This window comes from Sabethes cyaneus, chromosome 2, assembly GCF_943734655.1.
Source record: "Sabethes cyaneus chromosome 2, idSabCyanKW18_F2, whole genome shotgun sequence".
Lineage (NCBI taxonomy): Eukaryota > Metazoa > Arthropoda > Insecta > Diptera > Culicidae > Sabethes > Sabethes cyaneus.
Genome location: NC_071354.1, coordinates 63713612 through 63733053, shown reverse-complemented (window position 1 = coordinate 63733053; position 19442 = coordinate 63713612). Strand labels below are relative to the sequence as shown.

At 42.9% G+C, this 19442-nt stretch overlaps 3 protein-coding genes across 3 annotated transcripts; 1 reads left to right on the top strand and 2 right to left on the bottom strand.

Moving 5' to 3' along the window:
- Nucleotides 1-3701: 3701 nt before the first annotated feature.
- Nucleotides 3702-7420, bottom strand: LOC128733651 (chromatin-remodeling complex ATPase chain Iswi). Its single transcript, XM_053827389.1, has 4 exons — nucleotides 7294-7420; nucleotides 6852-7120; nucleotides 4427-6797; nucleotides 3702-4371 (listed from the first exon to the last, which is right to left on the bottom strand). Exons 1-4 carry the CDS (start codon nucleotides 7342-7344, stop codon nucleotides 3961-3963), a joined length of 3102 nt encoding a protein of 1033 aa, XP_053683364.1. The 5' UTR covers nucleotides 7345-7420; the 3' UTR covers nucleotides 3702-3960.
- A 4980-nt stretch (nucleotides 7421-12400) lies between these two features.
- Nucleotides 12401-15383, top strand: LOC128733652 (SWI/SNF-related matrix-associated actin-dependent regulator of chromatin subfamily A member 5-like). The gene is made up of 3 exons (XM_053827391.1): nucleotides 12401-12601; nucleotides 13150-13628; nucleotides 13692-15383. Exons 1-3 carry the CDS (start codon nucleotides 12524-12526, stop codon nucleotides 15271-15273), a joined length of 2139 nt encoding a protein of 712 aa, XP_053683366.1. The 5' UTR covers nucleotides 12401-12523; the 3' UTR covers nucleotides 15274-15383.
- A 1479-nt stretch (nucleotides 15384-16862) lies between these two features.
- On the bottom strand, nucleotides 16863-19195 carry LOC128733653 (WD repeat-containing protein 43). The gene is made up of 5 exons (XM_053827392.1): nucleotides 18278-19195; nucleotides 17874-18219; nucleotides 17551-17810; nucleotides 17334-17483; nucleotides 16863-17276 (listed from the first exon to the last, which is right to left on the bottom strand). The coding sequence occupies exons 1-5, from the start codon at nucleotides 19102-19104 to the stop codon at nucleotides 16913-16915; spliced, it is 1947 nt and encodes a 648-aa protein (XP_053683367.1). The 5' UTR covers nucleotides 19105-19195; the 3' UTR covers nucleotides 16863-16912.
- Between the last annotated feature and the right edge of the window lie 247 nt (nucleotides 19196-19442).

Sequence of the window (19442 nt, the reverse complement as noted above, 5' to 3'; positions counted from 1 at the left end):
TGCGAAGTTTCGGCCTACAATATAAAAGTCATCTGCGTAGCCAAGAAGTTTGCTACTTTAACTGAAAATTGAGTCTCGCGTTTCAATTTTGCTCGCCGGATCATCTTCTTAAGGACGATGTTGAAAAGCATGCAGATTAAGCGGTTAAGTTGCCTCGACTTTTGCCGCGCTTGGAAGGAACTCGATCCTATTGACTCTAATAGTCTCTCCCAGCCATGATTTGAATATACAACGTACCGCGATGTCAACTGGGAGGTGTAATTTCAACATTTACCTTCTTTTATATCAATTTGTTTTTTTTTTTTGAAGTTAAATGAAGAACCCGGAATATAAACCAAAAAAGCGTATGATGATTGAAAATAATTCCCCATTTCCTGAATAAACCCCTTAAGGTTAGGCTATGTACATTTTTTTTGTAAACCCCCCCTAAGAAAAATTTCTGGCTACGCCCCTGCTGTCGACCAATGATAGCGGTATGAGGCTCATAAATTTTGCCGCGGCCAGAGGAATGGCCATCTGTAGCACCTACTTTTCACGTTTGAATATTCGGAAACACACCTGGAGGCATCCAAATGGAGACTCTAGCTCTCAGATCGGTCATGTCTTGATTGACGGTCGACACTTTTCGGATGTTATCGATGTACGGTCTTTCCGGGGACCAAATATCGACTCTGACCACTATCTCGTAGTGAGTAAGATTCGCGCAAGGCTGTCGAACACGGCGAAAGCTCGCACTGAGAGGAGGCTGCGTTTCAACATCCAGCGGTTAACGGCAGACGGCGTGGAGTACGCAGGAAGCTTGACCAACGAATCGCAGAACAGCAGGTAGAAGAAGAAGATATAAATGGGCTGTGGAGGAACATCCATGGTGCCATCCAAAGAGCAGCGAGAGAGAGATGGTAGGCACGATGCGTGAAAGACAGCATAACAGCTGGTTTGATGCCGAATGCCAGAGAGTGACAGATGAAAAGAACCAGGCCAGGAGTCGCATGCTCACTGCGGCAACGCTTCAAAATAGAGAGAGATACAGAGATACTAGAGCTGCGGAAAAAAGAATCCATCGTCTAAAGAAACGCGAGTACGAGGAGCACGTGCTCTCCGGCGCAAAGAAGCGGTACGCCAGCAACGACACACGAAGTTTCTATAAAACGGTGAGATGCAGGAATTTTGCCATGCCTGTGATGTGCAATGATAGTGCTGGCAACCTGCTTACCGACAAAATGACGGTAGCAGCCAGGTGGAAGGAGCACTTCCAGATACTGTTGAATGGAGAGGTAAATGCGAAGATCAGCAGGGACAGGATAGGAATTGTAAGCGATGGTCGAGCTGTGGAGCCACCAACACAGGAGGAGGTTTAAAAGGCAATCAGTAAGCTGCAAAACGATAAGGCTGCTGGGGAGGTCGGTATCCCGGCTGAACTTCTAAGAGCGGGGAGCGAGTGGCTGTACGAAGCAATCCACCGGATCATTGTCAGGATCTGGGAGGAAGAACAAATGCCGGAGGAGTGGTTGGATGGCCTCATTTGCCCAATTTTCAAAAAGGGACATCGAATGGAGTGTAAAAACTATCGAGGAATTACATTGCTCAATTCTGCCTTCAAGGTGCTTTCCCGTATCCTGTTCTGCAGACTGAGACCGTTAGCGGATTCCTTCGTCGGCGAGTACCAAGCGGGTTTTCGTGAGGGTCGCTCCACGACGGATCAGATGATTACCCTGCGCCACTTGCTAGACAAGTTCCGGGAGTACAACTTGCAGACACATCATCTGTTTGTAGACTTTATATCGGCGTAAGATTCAGTTAAACGAAATGAGCTGTGGCAGATAATGCTAGAACATAGTTTTCCGACGAAACTAGTTACACTGATTCGTACGACACTGGACGGATCCAAATCATGCGTTAGAATAGCGGGTGAGACCTCAGCTGCTTTCGTGACGTTGGATGGACTGAAGAAAGGGGATGCACTCTCTAACCTGCTGTTCAACATTGCCTTGGAAGGTGCATTACGAAGGGCAAACGCGGAAAGGAATGGAACTATCATCACGAAATCTTACATGCTTCTTGGTTTTGCGGATGACATCGATATCATCGGAATCAACCGTAGAGCAGTGGAAGAGGCCTTCAGGCCCTTTAAAAGGGAAGCTGCGAGAGTGGGACTTACCATTAATACCGCCGAAACGCAGTACATGGTTGCTGGTAGCGAACGTGGGAGCCCAAGTAGTGTTGGTGCCGAGGTGGAGTTAGATGGGGAACGATATGAAGTAGTGTAAGAATTTATATACCTTGGTACACTCGTGACATGTGACAACGATGTAAGCCGCTAAGTGAAACGACAAGTTGCAGCCGCGAATCGGGCTTTCTACGGATTACGTACTGGCGCTCTACAGAACACTAATCCTCCCGGTGGCCCTTTACGGACACGAATCATGGACGCTAAAGGAAGCTGATCGGCGAGTGCTTGGGGTTTTTGAGCGTAAAATTCTGCGATCTATACTTGGTGGCAAATTGGAAAATGGAGTGTGGCGCAGACGCATGAATCACGAGCTGTACCAAGTATACAAATATGCTGATATAGTGAAGGTAGTGCAATGTGGCAGGCTGCGGTGGGCTGGACACATGGCCAGAATGCTCGATGAAAGAGTAGCCAAAACTATTTTCAGCAGAGAACCAGGAAGAGGCCGTAGACTCCGAGGCAGACCTCGCACCCGGTGGGTGTGCGCTGTCGAAGACGATGCACGTTCAGCTGGTGTTCGTGGGGATTGGAGAACGGCAGCCCAGGACCAATGGTACTGGAGGACCATAATTCGTTCGGCGCAGGATCGGTAACGGACCGTTGCCACTAAAGTAAGTAAGTACACTGATGAATGCCTCCTAGTTACAAGATGCTTTCTCAGAAATCGTTACGTCGTCTATCCCCAATAGCAAGAGAATTCGTAGGTCAGTATCAGGCAGACTTTATGCGAGCCCGTGTTACTACGAATTAAATGTTCGCTCTTCAACAAATCCACCAGAAATGCCGCAAGTACAGTGCGCCTACGCATCATATTTTCGTGCCATTCGGGGCAGTCGAGCACGAACAGCTATGCCAGACAATATTGCACGAGAACTGTTACCCCGTGTAACTGACTTGAGTCTTTTCGAATTGCGCAAAGGGTTGGGCTATTGAAGCTGTAATTCGACGAGAGGGACTCTTGGACTGCAATTTTGCTTACGGAAGACGTACACTTCCCGTGTACAAACGAAAAGCGGAGAGTGGCGTCGGCCTATGAACCACGAGTTGCAGGCACTACTTATAGAGATTTCCATCGTACACCTGGCGAAAGTTGGGATACTGCGGTAGACGGCCACATGAAACACGACAGACTACAGTGCGCTTTAGCTACGCAGCATGTATGTCGGATGAGCAACCAGCAAAGTTCTGTTCTGCGTGACGAGTATCATGATAGACCTAACTTTATTGTGCTGCCATTCGCATTTACAGCGGAGGAACTTTTTCCAACTATCGAACCATGAACACTGAGGGAAGCCGATCAGTGAGAACTTAGTGTTTTTGAGGGTCGGACCTTGTGGTTAATCCTAGCAGAGTGAACTGAGGTGAAGACGCATGAAACAATTTGAATATCAGACGTATAAATCTCAGGAAGCAGCGGGCGTAAAATTAAAAGAATTCTCAAGCAACCGGAGAGTTACGCACTCCCATGGAAGATTAAATGGCTTTTATTCGTACTTTTATTGGCGTGACACTATACATATGTTTATATACTGAACCAATGAGACGATAGTAATACTTGGGACAATAAGTTAGTCGATGATCTAAAATCAAACTGGCTGAAATAAAATTTTGCACAGCAAGCCTTACGAGTAAATGTGTATATTTAGAATTAACCCGAGCGAGCTATTGTAGAACCTATGAATGTTGTTTACTTGTCATATAGATTATCGTTCCGGCGTGGGCGGAAAATCTTAAGTCTTCTTCTTCTTCTTAGTGTTCTTATCGGTAGGAGTAGTGGTGGCTTCCTGTTTACGCTTTCCGGTAGCAGCCTTGGGCGTTCCACCGGCCGTGCCTGTCTTTTTCTTCTTCTCCAGCCGTTCCTTCTCTTCCAGCTCTTGATTCTCCCGTTCAATCAGCGTGATCAAAGTATTGCAACGGCGCTGCAGCTCCAGCGCGGTTCTCGACTTTAGGAACCAATCGAACCGGAACTGCGGTGCAGAACGAACGGCCGTACGAAGCTCTTCGTAGACATTCTCCTTATCAAAGCCCAGCTTGTGCAGCATGCAAACCAGGAAGCGATCCTCCTCTTCGGTATAGTTCTTACCCTTGTTGTTACCGTACGAGATACGCAACTGATGGAATGGGGCTCGATAGCGGGACATCTGGAGAACAAAAAAAAATATTAATACAGTCTACAACTACACACCAAGAACTTACCTTTCCATCCAGAGCCTTTTTGATCGATGCTCGGCGCTGAATCTTGGCCTCTCCACGCTCGATTTGACCCATCAAGCGTTCGATGTCCTGCAGCTCGTGACAGCGCTCCCAGAATACCGCACTGTACTGCATCACCTCCTCCGGTGTTTTGCCCTCCACCTCACGGGCAATGTTTTCGATGTCATCCCGACCGTACTTTTCGTTGGCCTTGATAAACTGATTAAAGTCACGCTTGTTCCAGTTGGTGAAGCCTTGGGTCAGCAGAGATTCCTTTTCGCCAATTTCCTCCTCCGACAGTGGTTCCGCTTCATCGATTTTGCGCTGCTCCTCCCGCTGAACTTTGTTCGCCTCGGGACCCAAGTCCGGATTCTTCGGTACCTTGTAGTTGACCGTCTTGCGATAATGGTAGATTTCCTGATCTAGTAGCTCGAACAAACGTGGAGGGAAGAACTGGAAGTCCTGAACGATCGGCTGCTTCGGTGGACGAGGAGCTTTCGGAGCCTTCGGCTCGGCCACACGAAGTGCCTCTTTAAAGTAGGCATCAACGGCGTAGTTAGCCTTTCGTTCTCGCTTCGGAGGCTCAATCCAGGAGCCGAGGGTGTGCAGTTTTTGCTTTTCACGGTAGTCCTCACCCTCAAACTGGTAAACTGATCGGTTCTCCAAATTTTCCGTATCAAGCGTGAAACTACGGAGCGATGACTCGCCGAGTTTGTCCAGCTTAGCGTTCTGTTCTTGGGTTTTAGTTTCTCCCTTCTGCAGAATGGCGTCAATATCTTCGTCGGTAATTTCCGAATCCCTCGATTGGAAAACGTGGTTTGCACCAAAGCGAATGATGTTGAGCATTTCGTCTTTGTTCAACTGATTGGTTTTGTTGTCTATGAGACGACCCTGCTGAATGACCAACTTGTCTAGTTTTAGTTTGATTTCGGCACGCTCAACGATCTTCTCTTCTACCGTATTTTCAGTAATCAGACGGAAAACGCGCACCTGTTTCTTCTGACCAATCCGATGGGCACGGTCCATTGCCTGCAGATCCATCTGAGGATTCCAATCCGAATCGTAGATGATTACTACATCGGCAGTGGCCAAATTGATACCCAAACCACCGGCACGAGTTGACAACATAAATAGAAACTTGGAGCTATTTTCCGCATTATATTCGTCGATCATTTTTGTGCGGTCTTCATGCGGAGTTTGACCGTCCAAGCGGCAGTACTGAAATTGTCGCCAATAGCAAAAATCTTCCAAAATATCCAACATACGTGTCATTTGGCTAAAAATCAGAACCCTAGATCCTTGCTCCTGTAGTTTTCTAAGTAGCTTATCCAGCACGACCATCTTTCCGCTGTTCTCCAGCAAATGGTAATCAGTCGTGTACGGTGGGCCCGGCTCGGCTCCGTCAAACAGATACGGGTGATTGGTGCACTTTCGAAGCTGCATCAAAATATTCTGCAGACGCATCTTCTCCATCTTTCCGGCACCATTTACAATATCGATATCCTTCATTAAAATTTTGGTGTACCATTCGCGTTGCATTTTGGACAAACCAACAAAAATTTTAACTTCCTTTTTCGGCAGCAATCTTTTCTCGACCTCAGACTTTAGACGACGTAACAGGAACGGCTTCAGCACCGCGTGCAAACGCTCAATCAATTTGTTATCCCCGATACACTCGTTAGCATCAAACCAGGAGTCAAAATCATCGGCGCTATTGAAAATATCAGGCAGCAGGAAATTCAGTAAAGCCCACAGCTCGTGCAGGTTATTTTGTAATGGTGTACCAGTCAATAGCAGCCTGTTGGCCGTTTTAAATTCTCTCAAGATCTCCGACAACTTGGACTTTTCGTTCTTAATACGGTGAGCCTCATCGATAACCATATACCTCCAGTTAAATTTCTTAAAAACTGCCTTCTCTCTGATACACATTTCATACGAAGTGATACAAACGTCCCACTCGCCGGGCATCAGGACATCCCGAATGAACACATTTCGAGTCTCCTGATCACCGATAAGGCAAACAGCACGCAGCGAAGGGCACCAACGACCGAACTCGTTGACCCAATTTTGCAGTGTCGACTTCGGCACAATAACAATATGCGGTCCAGGGTTGTTCCTAAAGTTTTTCAAATAACCCAACAACGATATTGTTTGCAGTGTTTTACCGAGACCCATCTCATCGGCCAGAATACCATTGATGCCATTCTCGTACAACGAAATCATCCAATTCAATCCACGAATCTGATAATCTCGCATCTCGCCAGCCTTGATATACGGCGGTGACGACTCGAAACGAAACACGGTCTTCGCTTTTGTATTCGTTTCCGCCAACAGCTCCTCATCTTCTTCCTGTTCGGTTTTCCGGTGTCGATGACTAAAAAAAAGTTATATTACAAACCAATCATAGCTTTCACACCCTCCCACTTACTCTCCCGGATCTCCGACAACACCAGCAACACCAGCAGCACCGGCCGCCGATGTTGAAGGTGCCTTTTCTGCTTTTTCGGCCTTCTTGGGCTTGCCCTTCGCTTTAGCCGGTGGACTCGAACCTTTCGCCGGAGCAGCTTGCATAAAATGAGCGAAAATTTCCGTCTGCTTTAGCAAAAACTCAAACCGCTTGCTGCGGTCCGTTTCCAGCGTAGCATCGTAGTCCGGCTCCTTGGTGTGCGACGAGGTCGTATCCGACGTGGAGTCATTCTGAATAACATACAAACATTAAAAATCAGCTGTCGTGATACTGTTGATGGCATTTATAGTGGGCGTCCTTTCCCGTTAGAATACAGCAGCACAGCTCTCACTCGCTCAAACAATGGCTGGCTGTCGCAAAATATCGACCACTTTTAAAACAATGTTTTCCAACACAAACTCACCGAATTGTCGTTCGTATCCGTCGCTTCGACGGTCTCCTCCTCTTTGGACATTGTTTGCAACTACTTTCGATCAAAATCGAGATATTCTACCGGTAAAAATCCCACAATTTACGGTTCGACAGAAAAATTAAGCCGAACAGCAGCGCGAGAGGGAAAAAGACACGGGAATGACACTTCCAATACCAACCTATACAAAAAAAACGTAGCCAACATAGAGCGGGCCCAAGCTGACAGCTTCATAGATGGGCTCAAGCTGACAACCGAGTCGGATGTATAAATTGTTAAATTTTGTTAGTTTTAGTTCGATTTTAGTCAAGGTTTTAGCATCACATAGCCAATTTCAGGCAGACAATTAATGCGAAATACATGAAACTGTGAAAATGGTTAGATAAATTCGTTTTGTAAAATCGCTTTGCGTTTGCCGCCTTTTTCATGTGAGCAACGAAAATGTGACGTCATATCAACCCCCTGGAAAAAGAGCGCTGATTTCTGCGAGGTGCTTGCTTGCTTTGGCTGACAGCCATCGCTGCCAACTGTTTAGAAACAGCTAGAAATTTTTTCCAAGGGGTTTCCAACAGCTATGATTACATCGTACTGATGTACTGATGGATGTGGCCAAAAATATTGTGCTTTGCAGCTGTAGCTGGATTAATCCAGATTATTTTCTCTAATGCCAAAGTATATGACAAAACAAAACAGCAGCATTGCAGTTGTCAGTCTTTCTCTTTCTTACTCACAGCATTCGCATTGTCGCACTTTTTGTGCCTGTCGCACTTTTAGACTGCGGTGTCCAGTAAGGTGCAAAATGCGGGATATTTTCCAGCGGGGTGCTATCCGTATCTTAACGAACGGTGTTTGACAGTCCACTTAACGAAGGGCGCTATTTCAAAAAATGCAAGAAATAGCGCCCGTCTGACAGGTAGATTTGCTGCCAACCTTTGTCGAGATGTGCTGAGATGTTGGCAACAAAAACATGGCACCCATCGCAAGCCCCTGATATTTTCTCACAGAGAACAGATTAACAGGTTCGAAGGAAGTAATCGATTTTTTGTGTGTAAAATCTGTCGGTAGCGCCCTCCAGAAATAGTTTGCCAGGCGCATGAAAAAATATCCATGTACCTTTATCAATATTTCTTTGTGCTGGGGTTACATAGCAGCGATGGCAGCGACATCAAGATTTAGTTTGCCACTTACTGCTCGAGGGGTGCTCTATTGCAGGATTACTCGTAGATTACATAAAAACCTTTTACACACTTTTTGTCAATTACCTGGTAGTCTGTTCTCTGTGATTTTCTCTTAACGGTTTTTTAAATCGTTTTTAAATCTTTAGCACAGAGAACTGACTACCAGCACAGAGAACAGACTACCACCAGCCAAAAAGTGTGTAAAAGGATGTTTTATGTAATCTACGAGTAATCCTTCAATAGAGCACCCCTCGAGCACCAAGTGGCAAACTAAAACCGTTTTTGTTTTTGCTTAGGTCCAATCTAGGTTCGCTCTAGTTCCAATCGAACGGCTGTCAAAACGTTTGTTTTTTCACTCAGGTTGAACTTAGTTTCGCTCTGGGTTGAACTTTTTAGACGACGGGTTCGCACTGAGTTTTTTCACAGTTTGAACCTCGCAATAAGCAATACACTGACAACCCGAAAACGTTTGTTTATGCTCGCGAAAATGTTTGTTTATTCAGTGGTCGGTTGGAATAAACCCAGATTAAAAAACAAAAACGCTATAAATCTTGATGTCGCTACCGTCGCTGCTATGTAACTCCAGCACAAAGAAATATCGATAAAGGTACATGGATATTTTTTTATGCGTTTGGCAAACTATTTCTGGAGGGCGCCACCGATAGATTTTACACACAAAAAATCAATTACCGTGAACCCTCGTTCGTTTGACCGTTTTTAATCTGAACACTTTTTTATTTGAACCCCGTTGGTTTGCACGATGTGCAAATTAAAAACGGTTCAAATTTCATTCTCAATATGACATCATTTGCTTATGCAGAGAGACAATGCACATAAACACGATTTGTTTGTACTGATCTAGCGTATGTAATCTATTTCACAATGCGTTTTCCCAACGATTATGGTAGAAATCTGATCGGAGAATGAAATATTCGCTGCTTGCAACTGCCAACTGAATCAAACCACCAAAACAATAACAAAGAACAGGGCAGCCAGTTCACACAAGCTCCAGCGTATTTAGGGTTACCAGTTGTTCAAATTAAAAGCTAAGAGTCCACTGTACTTCCTCCGACCCTGTTAATCTGTTCTCTGAGGTGTAATCTTAAGTAATCATTGATAATCATGATTAATTTATAGTAAGCACAAAAGGTTAATTACTGGTAATCAGAGGTAATCAGTAAAGTAATCAAAAGTAAAGGTCCAGACACAATGCATACGGATTTTACTACGTTGCGGCAATTTGACAGTTTTTCCATGGGTTTTCCATGGGCCAAATTTCCGCAACGTGTAAAATACGTATGCATTGTGTCTGGGCCAAGGGGTTTCCAGTAAGGCGTATAAGTGCGTAGTAATCAGAGATTAGTTTTGAAATCATTTACGAATTAATTAGGTAATCAATGGTAATCAGTAGAGTAATCAATGATAATTTTAAGTAATCATAATTAATTTATAGTAATCACAAGAGATTGATTACTGGTAATCAGAAATAATCAGTAAAGTAACTTTTTTCAAAGGTGCGTAGTGATCATTGCTGTTGGAAACCCTGTGGTCTGCCCAAGTAACCAAAAGTGCGGATTTTACTTGACAGGCGAACTCGTAAGTTCGCAATTAGTTCGAATTCAGTTCCGTGGAACTTTCTCGTTGATTAGTAGTGTATATCAAGTATACGTAGAACTAAATACTAATACTAAGTACTGTGAGTACTTCATGGATACTTCAAAGCTATTAGGATGCTACATGAAGTTCTGAAGTAACCTAAGTTGCTAACAAGTTCTGTATGTATGTGTTTAGCCGCGAAATGATCATATGTTCATTTTTATTGTTCAAATTTCTGAACATCAGACAAGCAGAACATAAAACTTTACTCAAATAAATCAAATCATTGTTTATTTCTAGTCATGAATATAAATAAAAAAGCAATGATGATTTTTATTTTCAAACTATACGCATTTTTGTTGTGTTGCACATCAATAGCATGCTAGCCTATCAATAACATGCTTACTTGCAACTCACTGCCACGTAATTGCTCCGAATTTAAGTGTTCTATAATTAACCCGCGCTTCATAAAGCTGTCGCCAAATTGGGTCCTAAAGCCCTATGTCGTTTTTAGCTTGAATCGATGAGGTTAGGGTTAGGAACACATATTTTGATATTCAATTTTATATTTTTAGGCTATTGCCGTTAAAAACCTTTTTTTTTAATTTTGTGAAATTTTGAACAAAAAATAAACATTTGGGCAACCTTATATAGACAAACTATAGTTGTGCATGGTTGTGTCAAGCGGTGTCTAGACAACACGAATTATAAAAAGAAACCATAGTATGTCTTGAAATGGCACAGAAAACTTTTTGTTTACCTTCACGCTCATGTGAGTGTGTCAAAAAGTCAAAAGTTGCAAAGTCAGGAAATGGCTTGGCAATCGCGACCTAAAACATTTTCTGAGTTTACAGCTCATTTTCCGGTTCCGGTCATCTCAGTTTAATTAAGGCCTTTGTCAAAATCAGCAATAAGCGTAGTGACTGCACTTGGTCACAGCGTGGATGGCTTCAGTTTTCGGATGCAACACCCGCCATCGAGATGCGACCGTGTTTGGTTAGAAACGCACAGAAATTTTTGGTCTGCCGTTCGCCCTACTGCTGATTCACATCGGAGTAGCAGAACATACCAATCTGATTGATAATACGGTGCCAGTTTCGGTTGGCGTTTTTTTTTTTTTTTCATACTGTTCTGCGGGGTCGATTGTACCGAGATTATACTGTTGGCCATCAGTTTGACATCGTTTAGTCATTCTTAGCGCAAACTAGATTTGGACAAAGTGTAGCACCGTGAATCGATGGATTGGAATACATTGCCCGCATCAAAACTTTTATCCGATAACTAGTACAAATTTGATGTTCCACTTCCTCACGACCAGCAAAACGCAGACAAGCACAAGAGACAACTGCGAAGCTGTAACTGTCAAAACGATCAGCTGCTCTAATGTCAAACCAGAGTTGCCAGTGAGAAAAAGTTATCATTGTTGCCAGAAACGTGTTATTTTCGTTATGTCAAGGAAGATCTCTAATGTCAAGGGAGAATAAATTACAATATTTTTGTTTTTTAATTTTTTAGTGCTCTGCATCTTTTTAAAAAAGAAAAAACTATACTCTGGTAGTCATAATGGGAAGCTTTATCGTTCCTTCTAAAAAAAATCATCTTTTTATCACAAATTTTAGGACCCAATTGCAAACTTTTGTTTGAACAGCTTAAGAATAGCAAAATTCACATCACTTGCATACACCAGAAATGACGCAATGGATCAGGATAAGCTTATCACGCAGAATGCCCGGGTTCAAATCCGATAGCAGGTATGTTTTTATTTATATAGGGAGAAGAATGCCTGATTGGATGAAAGCAAATATAGAAAAGGTGGTCGAAGGATAAAAATAGAACTTGAAGTGTTGCTAGTCATTAGCTTTTTTTAGTTTTTGACAAGTTCCTTTCGAAGCTGCTTATAGTTCTATGCAGCGAACTCAAGGCAACTTCAAAGTTCGGTTTTTTACTTAAAAGTGAAGCTGCTTAGCAAACTATAGATCCATATACATAAAGCTTAATAACCCTTCTTAGACACCGTTATCCGAACTTTTGGTTACTTGGGTGGGCCTTAACTTTTTTCAAAGGGTGCGTAGTAATTATTGCTGTTGGAAACCCCTTGTTCAACAGGTTTAAAACCATTTTCTCAGCATTTCAAATAAATATCTGTACAGCTGGCATCTCTGTACTAAACAAACCAAAAACGACGGCGCGAAAACAGCTGTCAGTTTCAGTTACTCGCTTGCTTTGGTGCTTGTTCGGTTCGAATAGTTAGCGATTAGCGAAATCAGTTACCATAGCTTGCGGGGTACCGGTGTGACATGAATTACGTACAAACGTGTCTTTAGTCTGAAAATCGTGTTGTTTCGTGAATTAGGCAGAATTTATATGTTTTCCAGCAAAAGTTCCAATTGTTATTACCATTTTACAGCAAGTAAAGTTCTGTTACCTCTGTTAGCCTTCAGCAAACAAATATGAATGACCAGGCCTCAGCTGACGGAGATGTCACATCCGAAGAAAACTTTAGCAGTTCGGATCAGAAACTCCCTGAGGTAAGAAAAACTGCAGACAAAGTTGCATCAAGCTGCATGGTCCTTAATTAAACGATAGATTTCAAATTCAAGGTTTTGTTCATGTATTAAATTTGAATAAAAAATTTTACAAGAAAAATACAAATTACGTGCAGAAGTTGCCGGTTGAGAAACTAGCAGTCATCAACTTTTCGTCAGAGAGCCCAATTTCGGGAGCAGTTTTTGGGCACAAACGCGGGGTTCTGTTTATAAAAACGTATTCACTACATTCTTCTTGCCAAACTGAACACAGCGAATATATTTTCATGAACAAAATTTTTGTTTCAAACAAAAAAACTGCTTTTGAAATTTGCAGAATCGATGACGACTAATTTCATTTTAACTTCTTACTTTTGAAAAATAATTAAGTCAAATGTTTTTTATCATAATTATAGTTTTATCTAAAACAATTTATTGCAATTCATTTCAACATAATAGTTTAAATTTTTACAACATAGTTTTATCAGCTGAAAAGTAATACATTGGTTGAGAACTATTATTATTAGTTAAAATGTAAAAAATGTTTTCAGCGCCGACACTCTTCGACGCCCAGTGATGTGATGGAAGTGGAACAAATAGTTGAAAGTTCCTTCAATTTGAGCAGTTATAAGAGAGAACTGTCCGAAGCTCAATTGCGCCGCTTAGATTTTCTGGAGAACCAGTTTACGCAGTTTAAAAATTTTATTGAGCAGCGGAAAGGTAGTGACGGTCAAGCCGCTAAAGGAAATATAAAAAATATTAATGATGCCAACCAGAACATTCTGGTGGAAGAAAGCAGTAAACGTCAGCAACAAAGTCTCGATGAAGATAATAGTCGTTCGACGGCAAGTGATTATTTTTCTACTTCGCCATCATTTATCAATGGAACGATGAGAGATTATCAAGTCGAAGGATTGAACTGGCTCATATCACTGTACGACAAAGGTATTAATGGAATTCTGGCAGATGAAATGGGTTTGGGTAAAACTCTACAGTCAATATCTATGTTGGGATACCTGAGGCACCACAGGTGAGTAGCTTTACTTTAATACCACAACCTTAAAACGCTTCAACGAACGTGGATTTTTTTCAGAAACATCAAAGGTCCTCACCTGGTCATCGTTCCTTTAACGACGATAAACAATTGGGTTCGCGAATTTCAGCGGTTTGTGCCAGAAATTCGTGTGCTACACGGCCACTGTTACAAGGAAGATAAAGCTAAATTGCGTAAAAAATTGATGGCGACTCGTAAATCGTGGGACGTTGTTATAACAAATTATGAATTCTTCGTTTCGGAAATTTCGTATTTCAAACGAATTAACTATCAGTATGTCATTCTCGATGAAGCTCAGCGTTGCAAGAACGAAAAAACACAACTGGCATTATTTCTTCGAGACATTACCTACCGCAGCATTTTGTTCCTAACCGGTACTCCGATTAACAACAACCTGCATGAATTGTGGGCAATGTTGAACCTGCTTTTGCCGGAATTCTTTCGTGATTCAGATGACTTTGATTCTTGGTTTAAACTGGAAGACTGTATTGATCCAAATCATGAACGATCCTTGAGACTGAAAAATATACTACAACCGATTATGCTCCGGCGAATAAAAGCTGAAGTTGAGCTCAAAATACCGCCAAAGATAAAAACAACTATATTCATGCCTCCAACCAGAGAGATGAGATTTTGGTCTAAAAAAGTGTTAAACCGTGACGTCATGGTAGTAAATGGCGCAGGACACAATAAAAGATATCCCATGCTTAACATATTCCCCTACCTACGTCAAGTAACCTTGCATCCATATTTAATGCCCGGTGCTGAACAGGAACCCTATGTTGAAGGCCAACATTTAGTGGATGTCAGCTCACGAATGATAGTGCTGGACAAACTGCTCACTAAGCTTCACCAGCGTGGCTCCCGAGTGCTATTGTTCTCTCAGTTTGTCATAATGCTAAACATTCTAGAAGATTACTTAATATGGAAGGGTTATAATTACTGTCGTCTAAGCGGAGATACTAAAGGGAACGAGCGACAGGTTCTTCTGGATGATTTCAACGCACCCGGGTCAGATAAATTTATCTTTATGATAACGACTCGTGCAGGTGGCGTAGGTATCAATCTGCCAACTGCGGACACTGTTATATTTTTCGATATCGATTGGAATCCGCAGGCGGATTTTCAGGCCGAAGATCGAGCACATCGCATCGGACAGACTAAGCAAGTGCATGTGTTTCGGTTCATCGTTCTGGGAACTGTAGACGAATGTTTATATCGAAATTCGTATCTTAAACAAGCACTAGATAAAGCCATTGTTAAGAAAAGTCTGGAAAGATCAGAACTCGCGGCCGCTATCAAACATCACGAGGAATATCTGGAGGTGGGTAAAAACATCGACGTGGCGGCTGTTGACAGCCAGCTGAACCGCATTTTCGAAGAAGTCGATTGTGGAGCTCGCAATCCAGAGCAAGACACACTCTACAAGGAAGTGTCCCTGAAAGCTACTCGCAAACGACGTTTGTCCGAGCAGCACGAGTTAGACGCAATCAAGCCCCCTCCACCAGAACAGTTTCTATCGGAGATATATCTGCCCGAATCGTCGTCCCGTTATGCGTATAGACCTCGGAAGGAAAAGAAACCACGTTATCATGCCGATGATTCAACCAGCGACGACTAGTTTGGAACTGCGCTCTCTTTGTTGTCGTTAAAAGCTTGGAAGGTTGAAACCTGTTCTGATATTATTATTGTTTTGTTTTTATTCACTGCCAAATTCAGTATTATTCTTGTCTGGACTATTTTACTTCAATAAAATGTTAATATTAAACAATATATTCAATAATTTAGTTTTCTTTTATGTACCAAAAATAACGGAAAAATATCCGAATGCAATAGCAGGTCAGGTAAATAGTTTATTGACTAACTGAATTCGTGAATTTACTATGGAATCGCTTGATCTCTCTCAACCATGAATTCTCTTAACTCCTAATAGTCGTCTTGCTTTTAGTTTTGGCTAGTTTAGTTAGTAATTTTGGGTAGGGAACAGCTTTCGTTATGACTTCTACAGCTTGCAATCCAGTTTCAACGTGGCATATCTCTATGGAATTCCTCTAAACTTGTTCCTTAACGAAATGATGCCGCAAATCTAAGTGATTCGTTTTTTTCAGATGGTCAGATGCAATATCAGCGCTGCGTTTGTTGCGTACATCAAGAAAGCTCCTTTATCATTTTCGGTTAATGCAGATGTGGTCCAACCAAATTTCTGTGCGGCCGTCGCAGGAAACCCACGTGACTTTATGTGCTGGTCTATGGGGAAAGAGTGATTCACCAATGATCATGTTGTTATTACTACAGAATTCTGTACTCAGGTCTCTGATTTCGCTCATCTCTTCTAGGCCATGGCGTCTCATGACGCGTTCAGGGTCCAGCCACGTTGTCTAGGCCAATCTTCGCGTTGAAATCGCCCAAGTGGATTTGGATGTCCCCCTTCGGGATTCAGCCACGCTGTTCAGCTGGCTGTAGAAACTTTCTTTATCCAGCAGGTCGGCCGCACCTGTTGGCGCATAGCACCGGATTGCTGTAAGGTTTCTACCCCGTGTTCTGAATCTGTAAATGATTATTCACTCGTTTATCGGTTCCCACTTCATCAGGGCCGCATGTGCCCCTGGGCTCAGTAGGAATTCAACTCCTCTTTCTCGAGTAGCATTTTCACCTCGAATGCCAGAGTAGAGCAAAACTTGCCGGGTGATGTCGTGTTCGCCAGTATGTACCTGGCCAGCGGACTTCGGTCAGCCTCAGGAGTTCCAGCTTCAGACGGCCAGCTTCCTTTGCTGGGCAAGAATCAGTATATTCCATGTTCCGATTCGTCCGTGTTTTCATGCTAAAGGTCGTTGCCAATAATCCAGAATGATTTCTTGTTTTTGAGTATAGTAGGTATAAAAATACTAAAATTAAGGGGAGAAGTCTGGGGAAAGTCAAGCTCTATCATTTCTTCTATCTCGTCACTTCATCATCATTAACATTATTGGCGTTCGTCTGCTTCGACTCCTTAAGCCATTATCACTAACTCCTCCTTTAGCTTTGGACAGACTTGGCTCTAACTGCCCCACCTCGTGCTGCAAACGGAAACGAAATTAAATTATTATAAACTACATTTATAAAAAGTCCCCAGCTACACTTAATTTGGAATGCACATACACCAAAGGATGATCACAGAATTAACATTGCCCAAAATGTGTTAACCAAAAAAAAAAGAATATATTTTGCCTTTCAAAATGCAATTTTTATGTAGCAGGAACACGACACATAATTACAATTACTTAATCAGAAACATCCATCTCTTCGTCTCCGTCCTCCTCTTCCTCTTCGTCTTCGTCGCCACTTGATTCTTCACCATTCACCTCTTCATCCCCGTCGCTGGCTTCCTGATCCGGGACGGATCCATTTCGCAGCCGTACAAAGCTTCCGGCCATGGCATCCTCGTCTTCGTTCTCTTCTTCCATATCGCCGTCGAAATCCTCCACAGAAGATGCACCGGTCGACCCCACTCCTTTACCCAAAACGGAGTCTACATCAGAATCATCCTCTTCCTGGTAGACGAGCACCTGCTCAGTATCTGGATTCCCCGTTAATTGTTCATTTCGATCAATTTGACTCACCAACAAGTCCAGACGACCGCTCAATCTGTGGACGCCGTAAATCAATTACAATCTGGCATATTATTAGATGTCAACAACTCACTTTGATAACGAATTTGCATGCTCCACTCGATATTCAATGATTCCGAGGCAGGTACCGAAGTTTGAAAGTAGATTTTCCGAACCAAGCGCCATCAATTGACTTGCATGGCTATGAATTAACGCTTTCAACCAGCATATTGCAGTTGCCACACTGTAAGCGCAAAAAAATAACAAAACGATAATTGATATTGTTCCAAAACAAGAATATATCTACTCACTGAACGGTCTTTTTCTGCATAAGACCGGAAATTTCATCCAACAAAACACTCACGTATTGCGCCGGTATCCTTTCGGCGGTACGCGCAATCACGTCCGGATCGTTTCGACTGAATACGTTTCGCAAAATTGCTGCATCTTTACTGTGCAAACCTTGAATGAGCAAGTGGGCCATGTTTTTCTGGCCGTCTTTCCCCTTTGCGGTACTATCCGAAGCGGCGAGTGTTAGATTCTCTAAACGTGCTTCCATGGGAATTTCAAGCTAAAATATAAAAACCTTTTTAGTTTTGCTGTTACAAAAAATATTTGGAACAGTTATACTTACAGTTTTCAACGACTTCCTGCTAGCGTTGACTGGATTAAGGAATTCAGCTGTCGCATTATCTACAGTGGGTGTTTTGCTTTTAAGGGTCTTATCCTCTTTTCGTTTGGAAAACGCTGTTTGCTCACGAATAATTACATTCTGTTTGACATCTTTTTGAATAGCCATTTGTTCAAATTTTATATTGATTTCGGTGCCGTATCCAACCAACAACTGCTCCTGGTTGGGAGAAAACGCAACGCTAGCGGTGTAAATTGGTAAACGATCAACTGCCTTCGACCCGCTTCCAGTAGTATCCAGAGCCACTTCATAGGTGTGGTTGGCTTTGATGGGCTTGTTCCCGCTTATTCTATAAAAGAATACATTATGCTCAGTAGAAACCTCAAATTTATCAACCATTAACTTACTTTTCCAAATTTTTGATATAATAATGCGCCATTCCTGATTTGGAAACAGTCACCAGATGCAGCTTGGAATTGACCATTCGCGTTGAAATATACTCCGGAGCATCATCCATGGAAAAAATACCAACGGCCGATCGTCCATCGCCCTCCAGGGACCACAGGGATACATTTCGATCGTTGATGGAACTTGTTAGGAAATAAACCTTGTCATCGTTCCCGACAATTTTCTCAATCCGAGCTACGTTCGATGTATGACCGACGAACGATTTACCGACCTCTTCCGACTGCATGTTCCAAAGTTTCAACTGTCTGGCACCGGTCAGCAGTGTCTCACCTTTGCTTACCACAGCCAAACAGGTGAGTTTCTCGAAACCAACGTTGTAAACCTTTTTCTGTTCGCATTGACTCAGACTCCATTCTATGACCTTTCCATCTGCACCGGCGGTATACAACTCATCCTCTCCGGTTTCTGCACAAATCGCAGTAATCGGTCCAGAGTGTCCCGCACCCTTGAAAGTTCGCTCGATTTTGGAAGAAGCCAAACCATACAGTGCCACTGTGCCGCTACTTGTTCCGAAAGCGATAAACGTTTGCACACTTTCATCACCACGGCTAGCACGTTTTTTCTTCTTTTTGGCACTTTGGCCCCCGCCGGAACCGATTTCAATCCATGCAAAGCATGTACACGGAACATTCAGATGTAGATTTGGTATGTATTCCTGACACACGCGACCCGTTTCCACTTCGTAAACTACGAATTTACCTTGGCTGTTTATGAAAGCAAAAAACTTTCCATCACGAGAGAATTCCCTTGGACTTGGAACCGACATTATGCCGCAATATTAGCACCAAAACGGACAGCAATGTGGTCAATCTACAAAACGCACGCGTGCTTTTCTGGTCAAGCCAAAATAAACGAAATAAACACGCTGCCGATGTTCGACTTCGACCGTGTGAACTGTCAAATGCGGTGTTTTGAAACCCTTAAGCGCCCTTAAACGGATAAAAAATTGACAGCGAGCTGTCAAAGGCAACAACAAGAAATTTGCAGGAGCGCGCTCTTAAAATTACGGAAAGTTCACGAAAAAAATTATCACGTTGCCTACAGTCAAGGTTGTTGTAAAAGGTGAGGAAGAATACATTTGATGGTATTAGTAGCGAAAAATCA